Source organism: Dryas octopetala, chromosome 1 (genome assembly GCF_963921425.1).
Source record: "Dryas octopetala chromosome 1, drDryOcto1.1, whole genome shotgun sequence".
In the NCBI taxonomy this organism is placed as follows: Eukaryota; Viridiplantae; Streptophyta; class Magnoliopsida; order Rosales; family Rosaceae; genus Dryas; species Dryas octopetala.
Window position 1 is genome coordinate 10,457,039 of NC_141366.1, and position 19,886 is coordinate 10,476,924.

General features: G+C 34.6%; 2 protein-coding genes across 4 annotated transcripts; both read right to left on the reverse strand.

Annotated features, from left to right (window-relative positions):
• Positions 1-257: 257 nt before the first annotated feature.
• LOC147297681 (ARM repeat superfamily protein) lies at positions 258-9,309 on the reverse strand. 3 transcript variants are annotated; one of them, XM_086242779.1, is made up of 17 exons: positions 9,089-9,309; positions 8,244-8,442; positions 7,732-8,040; positions 7,551-7,640; positions 6,413-6,880; positions 6,193-6,300; positions 5,622-5,752; positions 5,386-5,518; positions 4,334-4,694; positions 3,717-4,237; positions 3,421-3,600; positions 3,169-3,327; positions 2,802-2,876; positions 2,343-2,490; positions 1,769-1,920; positions 1,168-1,383; positions 258-948 (listed from the first exon to the last, which is right to left on the reverse strand). In XM_086242779.1, the coding sequence occupies exons 1-17, from the start codon at positions 9,283-9,285 to the stop codon at positions 295-297; spliced, it is 4,101 nt and encodes a 1,366-aa protein (XP_086098905.1). In that variant the 5' UTR covers positions 9,286-9,309; the 3' UTR covers positions 258-294. The 3 variants fall into 3 exon arrangements, with proteins under 3 accessions (XP_086098905.1, XP_086098897.1, XP_086098911.1); XM_086242771.1 differs by having other exon boundaries at positions 1,769-1,923; XM_086242785.1 differs by lacking the exon at positions 1,168-1,383 and having other exon boundaries at positions 1,769-1,923.
• A 3,083-nt stretch (positions 9,310-12,392) lies between these two features.
• LOC147297682 (uncharacterized) lies at positions 12,393-15,691 on the reverse strand. Its single transcript, XM_086237564.1, has 3 exons — positions 15,553-15,691; positions 13,386-13,515; positions 12,393-13,260 (listed from the first exon to the last, which is right to left on the reverse strand). Exons 1-3 carry the CDS (start codon positions 15,689-15,691, stop codon positions 12,393-12,395), a joined length of 1,137 nt encoding a protein of 378 aa, XP_086093690.1.
• Positions 15,692-19,886: the final 4,195 nt, after the last annotated feature.

A 19,886-nucleotide genomic window follows, 5' to 3' on the forward strand; every position in this document is an offset into this window, starting at 1 on the left:
CATAACAACTCAAACATATTTTACATAATTTTATAATGACTTCACAATGATCTCACCAAGACCCCAAAACATATATAAAGGAATTTAATTATTTTATTTTTCTCTGTCAATTTTCATTTTGCCTTTTGCTTTGCTGAGTAATGACAATTTGTAAAACTTAAAATTCTATTGAGGATAGACCCTTGGGGTTAACCCAAGTTGACATGGTCTACCCAGAAACCATCAACCCACAAAAAACCTAAAACATAACCTGTGAATGGTAATTTGCATATAAATTATGATAACATGAGTTTTTTAACTGTACATTTGGTTAGCAAAAACTAGAGAATGCAGTTTCCTAAAAACAATTTCCACAGAAGAAAAGTCAACATCAAAACCATAACTCTGCCCTCCATACTGCACATAAAGGTACTCTTTCGGAGATGATGGTGGGGGAAGAAGTTGGGAGATTTCAGGTATGTCTGATGTGGGGGGTGAAGGTATATCTTTTTTCTTCATAGAATAGTAAACATCAGCCATTAGAAGCCAAATAAGATCAGGGTCAACAGATGCAAGACCTTGAAGGGCATTTACAGATGCATCCCGAAGACCAACGACGCCACTACAAGCTATTCCAACCACAAGACCACTGACCTTCTTGAGGACAACTTCCAACGCCGAAGCACTCCTTTTGTTTCGGGACAACTCAGCAATCATGTCGAGCACCGCGACCTGGACTTTCAGGTTAGATGTCTCAGCCATTGAGTCCTCTGAAAAACTGGAACTGCTTCTTCTGTAAGGAAGTTGCAGAGGGATTCTATCTTCTTTTAAGTTGGGCTTTCTATGGAATGGGGAGGTGGATAGGAGTTTCCAGAAGTGGGAGCCATCAGTGTGGAAGCGTCGTGAAAAGAAATCTCCTCCACAAATTTGCACTACATTGCTTACCACACATAAACATCTTCGAACAGCCTGCACACCCGCACACGAAAATTGTTTAAATCCACTAAAAGGAAGCATATTTTCAATTTGGTCCCATGAATCAGCCAAGTTCTTTGTAAGGAACTCAAAGAAGAAAGAAAAACTTTGATTCTAACTAATTTCAAGTCACAAAAGAACTAAACCAAGATCAAATGACAATGGCTATGCAGCATTAAGGCAATATGCAAGGGAAAAAGAACATTCACGCACCACTGGGTTTTTATTTCGAATACAAATGACCATGAAGGGCCAGATTTTATTCATTGCTGGAAGCAACCTGTTCTCATCAGTCTCTTCATCAGCAACACCCAAAGTATCTTGAAGATGATAGAGTGAATATGACTGAATAACTTCTTCAATTGCTTCCTTTGTGCCTCTCTCATGGCTATAAGCCTCTTCCACTTTTGCCAATGATGTAACACCATCCTTCATATACAGAAAATAAAAAGTGGGGGAAGAAAATGTTCATTTGTCATCAGATACACAAGCAAACGCCCCAACTATTTCCCGATTAAAATTAAGGCAGTAGCATGTGAACGCCAAGGATAGTTTAAACAGAATCACTGATTTTTACTTTATGTTAGAGACAAAAATCCATCACATCAAGAAAGCAATCAATAAATAAGATTAGATGTTTCCCTGTGCAAGTTTGGAACCCTGAAAATAATGACTGATACACATGCAATTGAATATTATTAGTGCCCAATAAAGGCAAGATGCAATTCACATAAGCACTTCAATTACTTAGCATCTGTGATGCGTGACCTTACAGAAGGGAAAAGTCAGAAAAACAGTTGAAGCAGAAAGTTACCTTGACTATATCCAAGGCCACCAAACAAGCTGCTTGCTTTGTTGAAGCTAGTAGAGGGGTTGCAGCCATAATACATGAACCGGCAATAGCTCCCACTGTCCGTCTATATCTCTTTGAATCATTCAGCTTAAACACAATGCTCTCCCATTGCTCTACTTGCACAGCATCATCAATTAAACAAGATACAGTTTCAGCACTAATTTACATCTCAGGATCCAACGATTCAGGTTTTGAAAAAAATGCTTCCAATACCAAGACAAAATATATTACAGAGAAAGACAATATGCGTACAGTATTTTTCTTTGTATCTCATATGCTATTTTTATTATCATACTCTGTCAAAACTAACAGGTTGAGTGAATTGGACAATAACTTCAAGAGACCCATCAGCCAATTACTGGCTGAGTTGAGAACTTACCGCACTCTCAATCTCACAAGTATATCACAAAATTATTTATTGAAGAACAATCTTTAGCTTAAAAACCATCAAATATAATACCATAATACCATAATACAAGATCACAAATTCAATCCCAATCTAAATAAGCAGACATCTGAATAGAAAACTGTTCACCTGACATGTCAGACATATTACTCTCATCATCATCATCTCTCTTTTCCATATCAGATATTGTAGCCTTGACATCCAACATATAAGACTCTGCTTGGGCCAGCAATGAACAAGCCTCGCACTTTGATGCCTTGGCAATTTCTGCCACAGCCTAAAGAGAAAAAGAATTTAGTTAAAATTCAGCTTCATACTCAGTATCTATGAGTAGGGATTCATACTCGGGATGTAAAACTTCATACTCAAGGATGTATAAATTTTGATGCCTTGGCAATTTCTGCCACTAGGTAAGCAATGAGAAGATTTTATTTTCTGAATGAGAAGCGATGCTGATAAAATTCAATCTTTAAGTAAAAGATAATGAGACTATACAATTCTTTAGGTACAGCTCCTGGTAATTTTGGAATGACAAACCCTTGAATCAATATGCAATAAAAAGAAAATGTGTAAGGTACAAAAGATGACCTTTAAAAAGGGGATCGTCAATTTAGGGTGCTGATGCCTGCCAAGAATCTCAAGTTCCAGAGAAACAGAGCGCATCTACATAGTCAGAGCAAAGCATTAGAACCACAATTCCCCTCCTCCCACCCCCCCCCCCCCCTCCCCTCTCCCAAAAAAAGAAAAAAAAAAAGAAGAAAACAAAAAGGAAGGGAAAAGAACTTAAGTGAAACAATAGAGAACTTGACATTATCTTCAAGTGATAAAATATCTAACTGACAGAATATATTCTCTAAAATATCCAGAAGGAAAATATGATCTTCAAGATGCATCAGAAAATTGAACATATTTGGTGCCCTAAGCATCTATCAACATCGAGAGCTCATAGGCGTACCGGCTCCTCAAGTAGAGGCAATATTTTATAAGCTACTCCAATATAGGAAAGCATGGAAGCAAGCACATTTGGTACATGAGGGTTAATATCCAAATGGCGTAACTGCCGACATATTGAATCAATCACATAGTCTGCATTCGCCAGTACTAGGTGTCCAACCTACAAGACAATTAAAATGGAAAAGTCATGGACCAAAAAATTGAATCTGAAAAATTTAAACAAAGTGAGGTTGTGTATGCCACACTGACTCACTGTTGGATAGCCAGATGTAGCAGCCAGGATATGCAATACAGCATCAGAAGCCCTTCTAACATGATAGTTTGAAGAAATGAGATTCTCAAGCAACATATAAAGGGATGAATGAAGAAATCCACTAGAAGCAAAATCTCCTCCAAGGCAGATATTGATGATGCCTATTCCTTCAATAATAACCTGTTTGAGGAAAATAAAGCAACAATGAGTTTTAAATACATCTGCTGAAGCAAAATGAAACTGATGCAAGATTAACTAAATTATATGCACAATAGGTGGAGGGAAATTTATATTACCTGGTGTAGCATAGCTGCATCGTGAAAGAAGTTTAGACTAATATTTTCAGCTTCATACTCGGGATGTATAACCGAAGATTTATGATCTGTTGGAAGATCCCACACTTCATGAGATAGATACTCATGTAAAATTTTACCAACACAATCAATCAAGTGACTCCTTAAGTCCTCATCCTGTAAAAATTTCCAACTAGATCCCCAACACATGGCAGATTCGGTTTTGAAATGTTGACCATCAGAAAATCCTGCATCGGATTCCTCAACTTCTGTCCTTTTTCTTGATTTTTGAAACATCCTTGTAAAAAAATCAGTGGCTTGACCTGATATACCAAATATCATCTCATTTAGAATACAGACTGCAGTGCTTGCCTGGCGTAGTAACTGTCCTGAACCAGTTCTATTATACCATGAGTGCCAACTCGCTTTATTATAATCCTTCATACGAACTTCAGAAACCAATTTACGCAAGTAACCCAGTGGAATGTCAGTGATGAGTGACAAATGCTGCCCATGTTTTTTATCTAGCAGGAAGGAAACATGAAATAACCTGATGTGAGTACAGAGCACTAAGGACATAGATTGAAACCACACTATTCAATTCGAAGAGTTGAAATGACCTGCCATCAAGGATAAACCTACAAGTCTGAGAATTCCTGCAAGAGCTTGGTATCGCTTTTGCCTGCCAATGTAAGCAAACCAAGGAGGCATATGCGGAAGCTCATAATTCTTCTGTGCAGTTTCTGGTGTATATGGCAGATCTTTTTCCTGGATACCCATAACTTTTGAATTTTGAGGAGCAGCAGCCATAATTGTCAGGCAATCCCTAGTAATGCTAGCTCCAGATTTCAATTCAGAAACAGAGTCAAGGTATCCTACTGAGGATGGCCTAGCTGTAATAAGCTTATCAAGAGAACCAGAAAATACCGAATTCTGACTCATACAAACAGCAATTATGTCCAAGAAACGAGTAGCTGTTACCTAGGCATTCCCAGGGAGAAAAACATTATAGGCAAGAATAAAGGAACTTGAAACTGAAACAATAAGGACTATAAGAAACCAATGCATGTCAGATTTCGACCATTCAATAACAAACATTGCATTAATGGAAAGAAAGGGGGTGGCTAAAATTTCAGTTAGAATATTGGACAAGTTAATAAAACTAATTTTTCTTTTTCTCCTGGTCGGTAGTATAGAAAAGAGAATTGGGGGAGGGTTGACTGACAAGCTTCTAAGGTTTATTGTCATGCAAACCTCCTCTGTATATATTGTAAATGGTACACAGGCATCCATTATTCACTTTATAACAAATTAAAGAAGACATATATTTTGCATTATGAACAAAGTATAGCTATGACTAGCAATTTTTTTTTCAATTATTGATAATATTATATAGTAAACTTCGGTCCATCACATGGATTGTCCATAATTTGTTTTAGACTGAATTATGCAGTCTATTTATCTTGTTTCCCCAAATTGCATATGACATTTTTATACTATCAACCATGCAGTTAAAACAATTTTTTATTCTGAACTTGGAAAACAAAAAAAAACGCAGTCTAATATTATATATGCATATATATAAATGATCAATAATAAAATAATCAACTAGATAAAGCTACTTGTAACTCAAAATATACATGTTAAAGTTACTAAGAAAATAAACACATACAGGAGACTGAAGGATGTGATCCACCACAAACTGAGGACCAGAATAGTATATTATAACAAGTAACTGTTGAGCGTGTGACAATGCAAGTGATTCCTCACTTCCAAGCACCACTTTTGGAAGATTATCAATGAGCCTGGTTATGGAAACATAATTAAGTTCTTATACAAAAAATCCCTTTCAAAAGGGTAGGACCAACTATGCCCAATATTTTGTCTAATATCAATTGAAGCACAAACCTGCTGAAAATCTGAGCAACATCATGTTCCAATTTATTTTTTCCACTCAATGAGATCAAATTTTCAAGGAATTCCTGTGCACCTGCAGACACCTCTTCAGATTCATCAATAACCAAAACACATAAGCATTCCTGCACAAGAAGTAGCCAGAACATACATTAGCCTGAACAGGGAGTTCAAGGTTAACACTAACAAATGCCACATCAACAAACTGGAATTAACTAAGAAAAAGCTTTCTAATCAATCAAACCAAATTGATTCAACTTAGGCTAACCAACATGCTAATAAGAAGGAAAAAAAAATGATCATCACAAGAAATGGAAGCGTCTTTGCTTCAGCTTGAGATAAGACATGTTGAAGGATACAATTCCAATAAATTAATAACATATTGTTCAAAAGAAAACTGAATTCATAGTTTTTTTGTTGGATAGGATACAATGACTTTATTAAACAAGTCAAAAAAGTACACATTCAAGGGAATTGAAATTATGCAATGAAAATGCATCAACTTGGGTGAATATGAAACAAGAGCCCAAATGAATCAAAAACATGAATATAGTTCTCAGCTCACCAGAAGCATTTGTCTACTCTGCCTCAGCATATAACTGCACTCTGACAACAGTCCTCGTATGGAAGCAAGAAGTCCTAATCTCACTTTTTTTGCTGGATGAATGCAAATCTAACAAGTAATTGAAGGATTTACTAATTGAATAGAAGAATTAATAATTAGGAAGCATATAAATAGCCCACGTATAACTATAACTAGTAGCAAATGAAATGAAAGAACATACATGCCGAAAAGTTGCACCCAAAAGTTTATCCACATGCATTGAAGCTTTCTCAATCCAATCATTTGTACGATTCACATGCAAAGATCCATTGCCCTTGCCAGAATCAGCTATTTTCTCAGATTTAGAAGTAGTTGTAACCACTTCACCACTTGAATCTCCCAGTAAAATTTTACTTTGACCACACGCCTTAACAGGCAATTGACGAAGTGCATCCATAAAAGATTGTGAAGATTCATAATTTTTTGAATTCAAGTCAGAAGTAACAGTTATGGACATATCAAATCCAGATAAATTAGCATCATCCTGCAGTACTATCATCAGATACTCCGTCAAACCTCTAACTGCTTGATCAATTGCGTCCCCACTTCCAGCAGCCCCACTGGTCATTGTTTTTGAGGCATGCAAAACTTTGGCAAATTGAGAAACAACACCAGGTAAAAAGAAGGCTAATGCATCAGCAGTACCAACCTGTAGGAGAAGAAATGTTGTGAATAAAACCAACCCAAAGGTACTGACTTATAGGATCTCAATTTTCCGCAAAGAATGTTTTATCATAGCATAATAATTTACAGAACCTGTTTGGGTCTGTGCGTGAATGATAATAACAATTGATCATCAGAAACCAACTTATAGGTTGGTCCATTTCAACAATATTACACCCTGAAAGGGCCAATGGAACTATCCTTCAATAAAATAAAAAGGAATTATCTCCACTACATATTTGAATGGCATCCTAATCAAGATCTAAACTGTCCTATTCAACTCATCATGTAAATTCAAAAGTAATAAAAAAAAATAAAGATCTGGATGTGAGGCTCGAGAAGAGCACAAATGAATAAATGAAACAAATGTTATATCCTCACTATTCAAAGTCGATGTTGGGTGCATGATGTTATAGGCAGACTCTAAAAGAAAGGATATGAAAAACAAATTACTTAAAATGAAAGTGCATGGCTAAGTATAATTGTTTCTTATGAAGTACACCAGTTGATTCACAAAGTCTCAAACACAGTATTATAGCTTTTACAGGGTTAGCACCTTGTGATGATGGAGGGAAGATAGAGAAGCACAAATGCAAAAATTAATTAATGAACCAATGCTCCAAGAAGTTAGAACCTATACAATATCAAAAGATTACCTTTGCAACAAGCACACGCAGCGTCATAAAGGCTTCAACACGAAGCTTTGCACTGCCTAGATGTCCTCGTGCAGCCTCAATATCCGCAGCCTTTTCATAAAACCACAAAGGAAATAAATAGCATAAGAGAATATTAAATGCTTGAGGATAATTAATTGTTCCACAAAACAATTTAACATACTTTGAGAAGAAGAGATAGCCAGTGTCCAACAGCTACAGAAGCAGTTTGTGACGGCAGAAATGCAAGTAAACATTCATCTGGTTCTGAATCAGACTTTGAAGATGTATGACGTGGAGCTATTAAATCTCTGTTTTCTAAAAGCATGGGCAGACCAAAAATTTGTTTACATGCGCAGGACTTATCAGAGCATGGAAGTAAATTAAGAAGAAGTGCCCTGAAACACTTAATAACTCCTTCACGAAACTCTTCTGATGCATCGGATGGAGAAAGCAAAGCCCCATAAGTCAATTTTTTTAGCACTACAACCATCTGCAAAAGGATATTATCACACTTCAAGGGACAAGTACATAGATCTGAAGGGACGAGTAAATAGATTTATTTTAGATGAAGAACAACACAAGTCATTCTATTAAGGTCCGTCTAACAAAACATTAATTAGAAAACCTACGAACAAGTACAAAATATGGCACATATCTAAGCTGCTTAGCAATATGTCAACTAAATCAGGTTACCTGGTCTACAGATCCTAAAATACACTTCTTGAGAAGTTCCTCCAGACACTGAAGCACACCTTCAGCCACACTATCACTCACTATTTGAGGCATTTTCGGGACATCAGGGCTCACAACTTTTTCTTCAGAACCAAGCTCATGTGTGGATCTAGAACCGACAGCTGCATCTAATAGAAGCAGCAACGGAACTAGCGTATAGCTGAAAGAAAGATAAAAGATTTCAGGAAACTAATGCTTATTTACTTGTGCACATTTTAAATTCTTTTACAATTTCCACTACAACAAGTACAAGTGACAGAAACATGTTTCCTCGGATGTGGATCACTAGGAACTTTACTATCAAACCCAAGATTCACCACGGTATTAAACAATGGGACATGAAGTCCACTAATGGCGAAGTGAGCATTTTGCTCCTGCACTTGTGAGGAATTTGGTAAAGTACACAACAACCAAATACCTTCGACTCCATTAATTCATCCGACCTTCGGACATTGTACCAGTCACTGAAACTTAAAAGGCATTCGGGATTTAATTGCAATTATTAAGGCAACAAACTCGATCAAGTTAGCAATGATCATCCAACTGTCAAAGCTCAGCTCAGTGTTATATACTTATACTTACATGCATACTTACACATATACATACGTATGTACCTACATACACATAGACATACATTCATATCTATACATACTGTATACAAAATTACATACATACACATACGTATACCAATATACACATGTAGATACAATTTTTAGAAGCTTTCTGCTAATGAGGGCATTAAAGCATAGAAAGAAAGCAAATTTAAGGCGAAAGAAGCAAAATTTTGGCAGAGGTTTAGTGCTTACTCGAAGAAGGGCTGGAGAGCATGAGACGGAGACTGGCGAAGGAAATGAAGAAAAGAAGAGATTGTAGAGGAGTGCTTCTTAGGGTTTTGCAGAAGCTCCAGAAGCTCAAAGCAGTAGAGCTTTAGCTGCGTAAACACTCTGCTTCTTCCTTCTTCTTCTTCTACCGACGAGACTGCGAATTCATCGATTTCCTCCATTGCAGGGCGGGGAGGAGGTGAGAACCGCGAAATTGAAAGACGGTTCTAGGAGGACTTGTTTTGACAAAACTAATAGCCCAAAACGGGTCAAGTGAAATGTGACCGGTTCAAATCAACGGGTTCAAGTAACTTGAAAGAACAACCGGATCAACAATCTGGGCCTTTTTGCACTCCACCTTGTCTTGGCCTATGGGCCGGCCTAGGGGCTGTTTCCAATACTGTATCTGTTAAAATTCAACAACAGTCAATTAAAACAAAAACGGGAGGCCAAATTTGGCAACCTCATTTCTTCCGCAAAGCCAAATTTGGCAACCTGAAAATTCTTCCGCAAAGCCAAATTTGACCCTTTTTTATTTTACTTTTCTTGATGCATCTGATGTGAGGAGATTGAACTAATGGCACATTTTTGTATGTGATCATAATACTGTCAAGTAATATTATTAATTTACGTATTATAATATATGGATTACAAGTTTATAATTTTAAGGTATATTATTAATAAATATACGCATGTTATAATATATGTAAACTAGTAACATCATGTGGCGTTATTAACTTGTTAATATCACACCGAAAAGTTGCTCAAACTAATCTTGCTTGATTATGTTTTTGCTTAATACTCTCTTTAATTTACTTTCATTTTCTTTTTTTGGTACCCTTTCCAATTTCTTATATTTAATTTGATTATTTCTCATTTCCCATCGAGAGACCTTTGACTGTAATTCCTCTTAGTTCCTTCAATAAAGCTTTGCTTGATAATTAATTAAAAAATAAAAAATAAATAAGTGGAGGCAGTTTAAACCTTTCCTCATTTCTTAGCCTAAATGTGCTAATTTTGTAAAACATTTTCAAATTATGACATATTTTACCACCTAATTTTTAGTCCCTCTTTCATGTACATATGGCACATATTTTCTTTATTGACTGCCATGGTGATAATATAATCTAATAGAGATTAGAACCCGTTTATCTAGTTTATACATGAATGAGTTGGAGTGATTAATTGTCTCTTTTTTTCTCACATTTTTTGTGACAAGGTAATTCCACATATAGGTCAATTTGTACTCAATTAATGGTTGACTCGATTTTGGGGTCCTTCTATTGCATATTAAGTGTGTACCTAAGACTGTATTACCAAGTTCTAGTTGTCCTAAGTGGGAATATCACCCACCCACTATGCCAATTAGTCGTCAGTACTTAGCTGATAATTAAATTGATTATTAGGACATGAAAATTGAAGTTAAGTTCTGGTTCAATTTAATTGCAGGTCAACTGATCAGAGTATTGACTCACACAAAATTACAAGAATAAATCTAATTTAAAAGGAAGGGTGGTTGAATACTTGAATGTTCAGGGAGGGTCTTGGGATATGTATAAGGGAGTTATGAATATCTATAGCTATTATTTATTAAGTCCAATAGTCCCCCTTCATGGACTTGATAAACTTGCCAATATGCATGCTTATCAAACAATTAATGCCAATACCATTCTGCATATATGTGGTAATTAAAGCAATTTGTTTTCTTCCCACTACCTGTATAAGAAAGTATTCATGTGCATTGAATCAAACTAGCAATTAATGAAATGAAATGAAACAAACTGAAGTAAAATGGCACATGAGGTAGCTGCATATATGCTTAATTAGCCATCTCTTGCATCTGATATAAATGCCCATGCAAAAGCTTATCTGGACTCTCCAATAAAATGGCAAAAAGTTTGTTATAGTAATTGAGTAATTGGGTAAAGTTAAATTTTTCATATTCTATAAATTACATTTTTTATAGAGGTGAAACCGATAGAAATACTTACCTATTATCCTATATTAGTCTCTTACTTCTCTTCTCAAATTAAGTCTTTTTTTTAAAAAAAAAAAATTTATGGAAGTCATAGACTTTGACTAAGACTCGAGGCCAATTGAATTACCATCCTTCGTGACTCGTGAGGGCAGAAAACAAGCAAAGAGAGAAGTCCTCCTTCCAACAAAATGAATCCAAAATAGAAAATAAATGTTGGGCAATTAAATGCGCCACATTATTACATATTCAAATAAGTCTCTTAAATGAGTACTTATATGTATAAATATTGCTTTCTCAAATATATTGTCTCCTAATGTAACTGAAAAATTGAGCATTCTCTATAATTCCCTTGCCAATGGAATTGCACTAAAACTCGATAATGGCTGCAAAAGATGACCAATGCTTACTTCACATACCTCTCTAACTTTTTTTACTATGGGGCACATCTTTTCCATAGTCAAGCTTAGGCTCAATCGCTTTTATATATTGGTCGCCTTTCTTTACTATATAGTACTTTTGTTAACTGGAAATCATATGTATAAAGGTCAAATCAAAGTGGTTGATTGCTAGTTCAATTGTCAAGTTACTCTGTACTTTCAAGCTAATTATATTGTCAAACTAAATTGCTGTAAGTGGAGATTATTACCCACCCACTTGCAGATGTTTGACCATCATTACATGAAAGGATCACTGAGGAATTTTTATATGTTTGACCATTATTATAAGCCACTTCAAGTGTGGGATTTCACATTTAGGCTTATATGTGGAATTCTTCATGTGGCTCACTTCATATTGTATTTTGATAATCGAAACTGTCCACTTTTTTAGTCTTCATTGAAAAATCATGCTTGCAAAAAATTAAGTTAATCGGAAATCATTTGACCATTGATTAAATGATCATCATTTCAAGTATTTATCGAAAATATTTTATTCGTCTATTAATTTGATCAAAGTTTGATAACTTAATAATTTCCAATTTGCTTAATTTTTTATAAGGATGATTTTTGAATATAAATTAAAAAAAAAAACGGTTTGGATCGTTGAAATACCAACACTTGAAGCTTCCTATGTACCTATAAGAAATTCACATGCTTATGAGATAAAGCTTGTATATAATCATAGACATTTATAGAATAATTTTTCATAAAGGATAATTGGATGCTATTTGTTTCAATCTAGTTCTACACTGTATTGTAACATAAATCCGGAAAAACTACATCATATATTAGTCCACCATACATAAGAAAGACCTATTTGAGAGTATGTAGTTAGGACTCAACTAATTAACTAATCAATTGATGGTGAACTAATTTAGAAGGCAGAATTGTGTGGCAAAGAAGGCCACATTTGATGAAAGTTGCAACCCATGCCCTGATCATGAGACTGATCTGCTGCAGGCTTTGGAAATTTGTCACAGTGAAAGGTCTCTGGGACTAACTGTTCAGTTGTATCCTTTGTCACAAACTCCTGGTTAGTCTGATAAGTAGTCTTTGTTGTTGCCTGATGATCTAGTCCAAGCTCATTCTCCAAGTAACCAAGCCAATTCTCATTTTCAACTAGTCCAATGTTTGAGCTCTGGTAATTAGCCAGATCAGGCTGATCAGGGAAGTGGACCTCATTTGACTCAGATGCCCCAAACACATCTAACATGTCCCAAAAGTCATAGTCAGACACCTCCTGCAATTTGTTGGGATCAATGTCATAAAGTCCTGCAAAGTCAAACAGCAAATCCATTGGCTGATGATCATCCTCTGGCATTGAATTAATCCCAACTTGGCTGCTGGTGCTGCTTGACCCATTATTGTTTGAACCATAAGAAGAAACAGAAAAACTTGTCAACTCTTTCAAGCCTTTATTGGCATCAAGCTGTGCTTGCTCTGCTTGGATTGTCAATCTAGTTGGTTCAGGAGGCTTATTAATCTTGGCCATGCTTTCTTGGTCCTGAGATTGATGCTCATATTGATCCCCTCCTCCATTACTTGGTTTTGCACTGGACAGAAATGAAGTGCCAGAGGACGATGATGAAGAAGAGGATGTTATAGAAGATAACTCCTTTGATTGATCATCTCCAGAATTCTCAGCATTCTTGAAACCCAATCTTTTCTTTAGATGAGTGTTCCACACATTCTTAATTTCATTATCTGTCCTTCCTGGGAAGTGGGCTGCAATTCTGGACCACCTGCACGTTAAGATTTTGGTATCAAACATATAATTATTAATGAATATTATAGATAATATGTAGCTTAATTAACTCATTAATTAATAAGATTCATTTATAGATTTAATTATGTTGAATAATCTTACTTGTTTCCCAAGGTTTCATGCAGCCTCAATATGGAGTCCTCTTCCTCTTTAGTGAAGTTCCCTCTCTTCACATCAGGCCGGAGGTAATTAATCCACCTCAAACGGCAACTTTTCCCACATCTAAGCAAACCTTCAGAACAAAAAAGATAATGTAATACGAATTAATTAATATACACATTAAAAGTTCAAACAGGATTGTATGAATTAAATAATTAGAGATTTGAAAACTAATTTTGAAGTCATTTTTATGTTTATTCAAATAGTAAGTATATTGGCGGAAAAGAAAAGAGGATACAACGTTTATCTCTCTTATTCATTTATGTGTTAATCACGTGACTAATTATTATGAAAAAAACGTTATATATATCAGTTACGTGTAAGAGTTTTTTCATGCAAAAAGTGCCCCATAAAATTGATGTGCCTATAAATGGTCTGAACCCATGTTTTCAATTCCTAACTTAGCCTTTTGAGAGGTAATTGGTTTTCTAACTACCCCGTTAATCCAGATATGACAATTATTTTATAAAAGTTAGGAAGAGAAGAACTTATATATCCCAAAAATACGAAATACCAACAGGTGGTATCCTCATCATCCCCTCTCTCTTTCTCTATTTTCCTCTCCTTCTCTCTCTTGTGACACTAGCATGTCCTGTCGAAAGACAAGTTTAGTTTCAGTTAGGAAACATCTCCCTATCACTCTTCAAGCTTGGACCAACCTATAAGTCTATAACACTGTAAGTATGCGCATAACAATCTAGTCTAAGAGCTGAAAAATAATACTTTATTCATAACCAAGAAAAATAATATTTATATTATAAACAGATAGAGTATATAGTCAATTAATGCATGACATTGACATCCAGAGACTAAATGCTCCAACAGTGTAGGAGAGCAGAACTGCAGAAGCCAAAGAGGATCAAAAGCTAGCCATCCAAACAAACCCTCCTCTTCATGCGCCCAAGAAATATATTATTTGTCATGGGTAAATTGGAAAGAAGGAAATCCATAATTTACCAAGAGGGAATTTAGGGAAAAAAAATTTGTTGTATTTTTTTCTTCTCTAAAAATCAAAATTGTCTTTTTTAAATATTAATTAATGAAATCTACAAAGGTTAAAAAAAAAAAAAACTTAACTAAAATCAATCTTCATGCACATATTTTTAGTGTCGATTTTATATTTATGTCTAAAACTATATTATATACTTAATATATCTTTAATCAAAATGACAACATTTTGGAGATATATAAGTACAAAATTAGCACTAACGAAAGATTGATAAAAGATCATAATTCCATTAGTACTATTTAATTAAGAAAAAATTCATGAAAATTTAGTTGAAGAGATGGATATATATGTACTTTCCTTTTAGGACTGGATAGAATGAAATTCATTAAATATTTGACACATTCTAGGAGAAATACTCTTAATCTCTAAAAAAGGATAAATATGTTTTGGAAACCAAGTATTGGTCTGCAATTGCTGGTGATTTTTTCATATAAAAATGGCACTAAAGCTGGCAAGGTCATCACATTAATGTTAATTAGGGAGATATATCGGATAAATATGGTAATAATGTTGTCCCTCTAAGGCTCTAATAACCTCAGATTTGAAAGACCTTTTTCAAGGTTGAATATATAAAAAATAAAAAACGTTTCCCTTGCTATTGTGTTTTTGGTAAAAACTCTAGTCAACACAAATTCATAACGTATGTGCCACCCACATTTCTCATCCCATAGGAAAAAAGACAAAAACAGATTCTGGGCAAAACCAAACTCATTCTTCAAATTCAATATTTGACATTATTTACAAGGGCTGAATAAATATAGAGGATGAAAATCAAAATTTCAAGTAAATAATAAATGCTCTATCATTAATTATTCTACATATATTGATCAAAAATAATTAATTATTCGACGTAAAAAAACCGGGATGGAAATACTATACAAATTTAATGCGTGACAAAAAAATTTGAAGGCAATGTCATCTTGATTAAGTTGAGTGATCCAAAATTACTGTGTCATATAAATAAAATTCAATCTTCATTCTTCTGGGTTTGAAGAATGCATAATTGAACTTGTTCCATGAACACCGTTAATGATCTAATGCATGTGAGAGAGAGAGAGAGAGAGAGAGAGATGACTCAATTAAGATATGTATCAATATTACCTGCTTGTCTAGGCAGAGCCCTCCAGTTCTCATGTCCATACTTCTGAATGAAACTTATAAGCCTCAAGTCCTCAGCAGGACTCCAAGGACCCCTCTTCACTTGGGTCTTATCACAACATGGTGATCTTCCCTTCCCCATGAATGAGATCTCTCTCTCTCTCTCTCTCTCTCTCTCTCTCTCTTCAAGTTTCTCTCTAATTGGACTCTCTCTCACACTACAAGTACTCACTCTGCAGAAACAAACCCCCTTTACTCTCAGATTTATTATACAACACCTTCATTATTTCTCATGTATATATATAGAGAGAGAGAGGGGGTGTGCATGCAAGAGAGAGAGAGAGAGATCGATAGTGAAGGGAGAGAAGAATGTTTATCAAGCCAAGGGCCACAAGGATCATGCCTCATTGTGGGGTATGCCCTATTCTGTAATAAATAGGAAATCCAGGAAGATTACTAAATATCTATATTTTCCTTAATTAATTTATTATTAATATCTATAATTCTCATAATTAATTTATTTTCATTTGTCCTTGTATTATACAATTTATACTATTATCTCACTCATGAAAATGTGATCTCAGACAATTAGACAAAAAGACCATATAATAGTCAATTAATCAATTCACTGAAATCATCACAGCCATCTACTTCACCAAAAGTGATATCACTCACCACAATCATGATCTCTAATCCAAGACTTTTGGGTAGTGCTCTTTGAGTGAATTATATATCAACCCTTTTATTTGCTCTGTTAGGCCTTTTGCCTTCCCTTGTTTATCAATACATTTAGAATCTACTATTATTTCATTTTAAGTATTATCTAAACAATAGGATATCTTTCCAATTTGAGGAGGCTAATTATGCCATGGCAAAAAAAAAAAAAAAAAGAGGAGGCTAAATATGTAATTAAATAGCATATCCTGCGGGGGCAATATTACATGGCAAGCTATCTACAATTTTTTATTTTTTTTTAAATCTTTTGGATAAATATGGCCAATATACCATGTCTTTTTGAGAACCATGCATTGGACCGTTGGTTATATATACCCAAGTGTATGCACTCTCCATGACACATATATAGTCCTATGCACAAAATGAAAACAGATGGAAAGGAGGTGACTTAATTTATTGCCGATGACATCTAGCATAACCACTATAGGTAGTCCCATGATAAATATCTCATCTTTCAATCAAAGCCAGGAGCCCCTTTGGGACGAGTGTTCTCCATGCACCCAATTCTTACAACAGAAACTTATTATGTCCCCACTCGAAGAACAAAAACATATAGATGTATATAGCCAAGTGTCCAATAAGAAAAAGAAACAAAAACTATGGGCTAAACTTCCAAAAATAGCACGTTTATACAAGACCATTTTAAAAATGGCACACTTTTAAGAAGGTTTTAGAACTAACACATTTTTTTTTTGAAAGGACTAAACTACCCATCCAAAACCTAGCTCGATTATCTCGTCATCCCCCAAAACATATCTCAACTACCTCAATGTTCACCCGAAATCCATCTAGATCGACAACAGTATCCATCCAAATTAAACCTTTCTTGACAATCTATCTCGACTACCTCGTTGATGTCCACCGACAATCTATCTAAATCGACTACAATACCCATCCAAAACTCATCTCGACTACCTCGATGTCCACCTAAAATCTATTTGAATCGACCACAATACTCATCCAAAACCTATATATATATCTCTCTCTCTTAAATATCTCGAATACCTCGATGTCCCAATGAAATCTATTTGAATCGACCACAGTACCCCATTCAAAACCTATCTCGACACCCACCAAAAACCTATCTCGAGTACCTTGATATCCAAACGAAATCTATCTAAATCGACCACCTCAACACCAATCCTCATATTCAATCTCTAATATATTTCTTAAGGAGTAGTGAATGATTCTCTCTATAAGGTGGGGAGCCAGATGAAGTTGGGATGTAGTTGAGATTGCGATGAAGGAGTATCGGTCGAGATGGGGTAGAGATTGGTTTTTGGGTTTCAAGGTGGTCGAGATACGTTTTTAGCTGATATCGAGGTGTGGTCACAAGAATTTGTATATGACAATCACATATATAATGAATTTTCGAGATGTCCACGTGGTTGAAATAGGTTTTGAGTGTATCGGTATTTGAGTGGGAGCAATTTTGGAAACTTTTCAAAAAGTATATCAATTTTCGCAGTCAAAAAGTGTTAGTTTCAAAAAGGAAAATGTTGTTTACTCCAACTATTTTTTCTCGACTTTTATTTCCTAACTTACATGGTATCAATTTATTTGACAGGTTAAAGTCCAATATATGAATGACGTGTAAGTTAAAAAAGAGTAATTTAGAGAAATAATTGAGGTATATAGCATTGTCCTTTTGAAAACTTTTCAAAATCAAAAAGTGTGTAAGTTTTGGAAAAAAAACTACATGTCTCTTTCATAGGAAAAAATATTAAGTGTAATCGATACACCGACATCTGGTGTAACCAATCCAACGTACAAGGGTATTATCAATCCAACATGTAAGGGTATTATTGGACGGTATATTTATATTAGTATGGTATAATATTAATAACATTCATTCATATTATTACACATTGGATTGATTACACCATTTGACGGTGTATCAGTTACATAGAATAATTTCTCCTTTCATAGGTTACAAAGTTGTACAACATTGCAATAATGAATTTCATTATATATAGTACCCATTGAGTGTTTACGTAGATTGATTTTATATTATGGTTATACAAAATAATTTGTTCTCATTATAATATCTATTACAATAATTATTTGAGTGGATAAGATTGTAATGCCCAAATTTTGTTCGTATGGTTTTTATGAGTATAAATGATCTAGATTATATGTGTAAGTGATTATGGAAATGCAAATATATACATATTTTTTCTGTATATATATATATATATATATTAAAAAGAATTTTCATTAAGTTCACGAATGAGTGATTTAAGGAAGGGTCTCGATGTTGAATACTTGAATACATATAATTTTCCTATGTACTTGTGGAATTGGTTTCCTTTCATTTTCAGGGAGACATGATAATTAACCTCTTATTAGTCATTTAGTTATTACGCTTTGAAATAAGTTGGGATTCAGACGTGCCCAAAGTGTAGGTGTAAGACCTGCCCAATTTGCACTCGATCATGTTTGACTTGTTCGTTTTCATCATGCTTATGCTGCACTTATATCATGCTGCCTCATTTTATTCATGGAAATGGAAGCTAGTAATCAAAGCAACGTCAACTTGCATGCATCAAAGTCTATATAACTTTACACCACAACTCACCAAATTTTACCCGTAACTTGAAAAAGTAATGTAATCGCTATCATCTTATCAATTTAAAAAGAGTACGTACATGATCTTATAACATCAAGATTCAAGAGGTTTAAGCTTTTGAAGCACTCTTTAATAGCTTGCGAAGTTGAAAAATATACAACAAAAAACCATGTAAATTATTATTATTATTTTGACATAATTGTTTATATATTATGTCGAACGTCTTATAGCAAGTAGATTGAATTTTTGTCTTTTTGAAATATATATTGGTCTACATTGTGCATACTCTCTCCAATCACTTGGCCTAGCTTATTTCTCAATAATGTCCCTTAGAATAAATCCTTAAGAATATATCTAATATGTGTTTTACTAAAAAAAAATTAAAAATAATATATCCAAAAATTTGACCGAGTCTATGAAGGCATAAAATACTTCCCACATATGTACATGTCAATCAGATATTCCTGTTGATTAATCTTGTAAATTTTGTTATATTCTTTTATAGCAAGTGGAATGTTGTGACTTCTTGGTGTGCATATGATGATTCCATCGTCATGGTGATAAAACAATATATGTCAAATGTACATAATTAGGTCACCCGCCCAAGTGTACTTAGTCCCTTTGAATACTAAAATATATATGCCTTTGACAGTACAACTAAATACTTCAGTTTAATTAATTTTTAAGCCAAATCCCTGCCCCATGCATTGATCCACAAGATTAGTCTAGCAAAGTCTAACCATTTGAAAATGACCCGATCGAAAACAGCATTAATTAACTAGCTAGTATGATCCTTTAAGTCTTTTGTTAGGGAAACTAACATTATGAGGCTTTTACCATTTGGTACCTAATATTGACATCTTTGTGTTGGGTTAGTAGAGTTCTACTAACCACTAGGACTTTATATGACTATCAAATAGACAAGTCCAAGAGGGAGAGTAAAAGAGCATGAGCCCTAGCCAAAACTCAAAAATAATTAATATAATGGAAATTAAATATATAAGATTATCATCTGCATGACGTCTAGCTTATG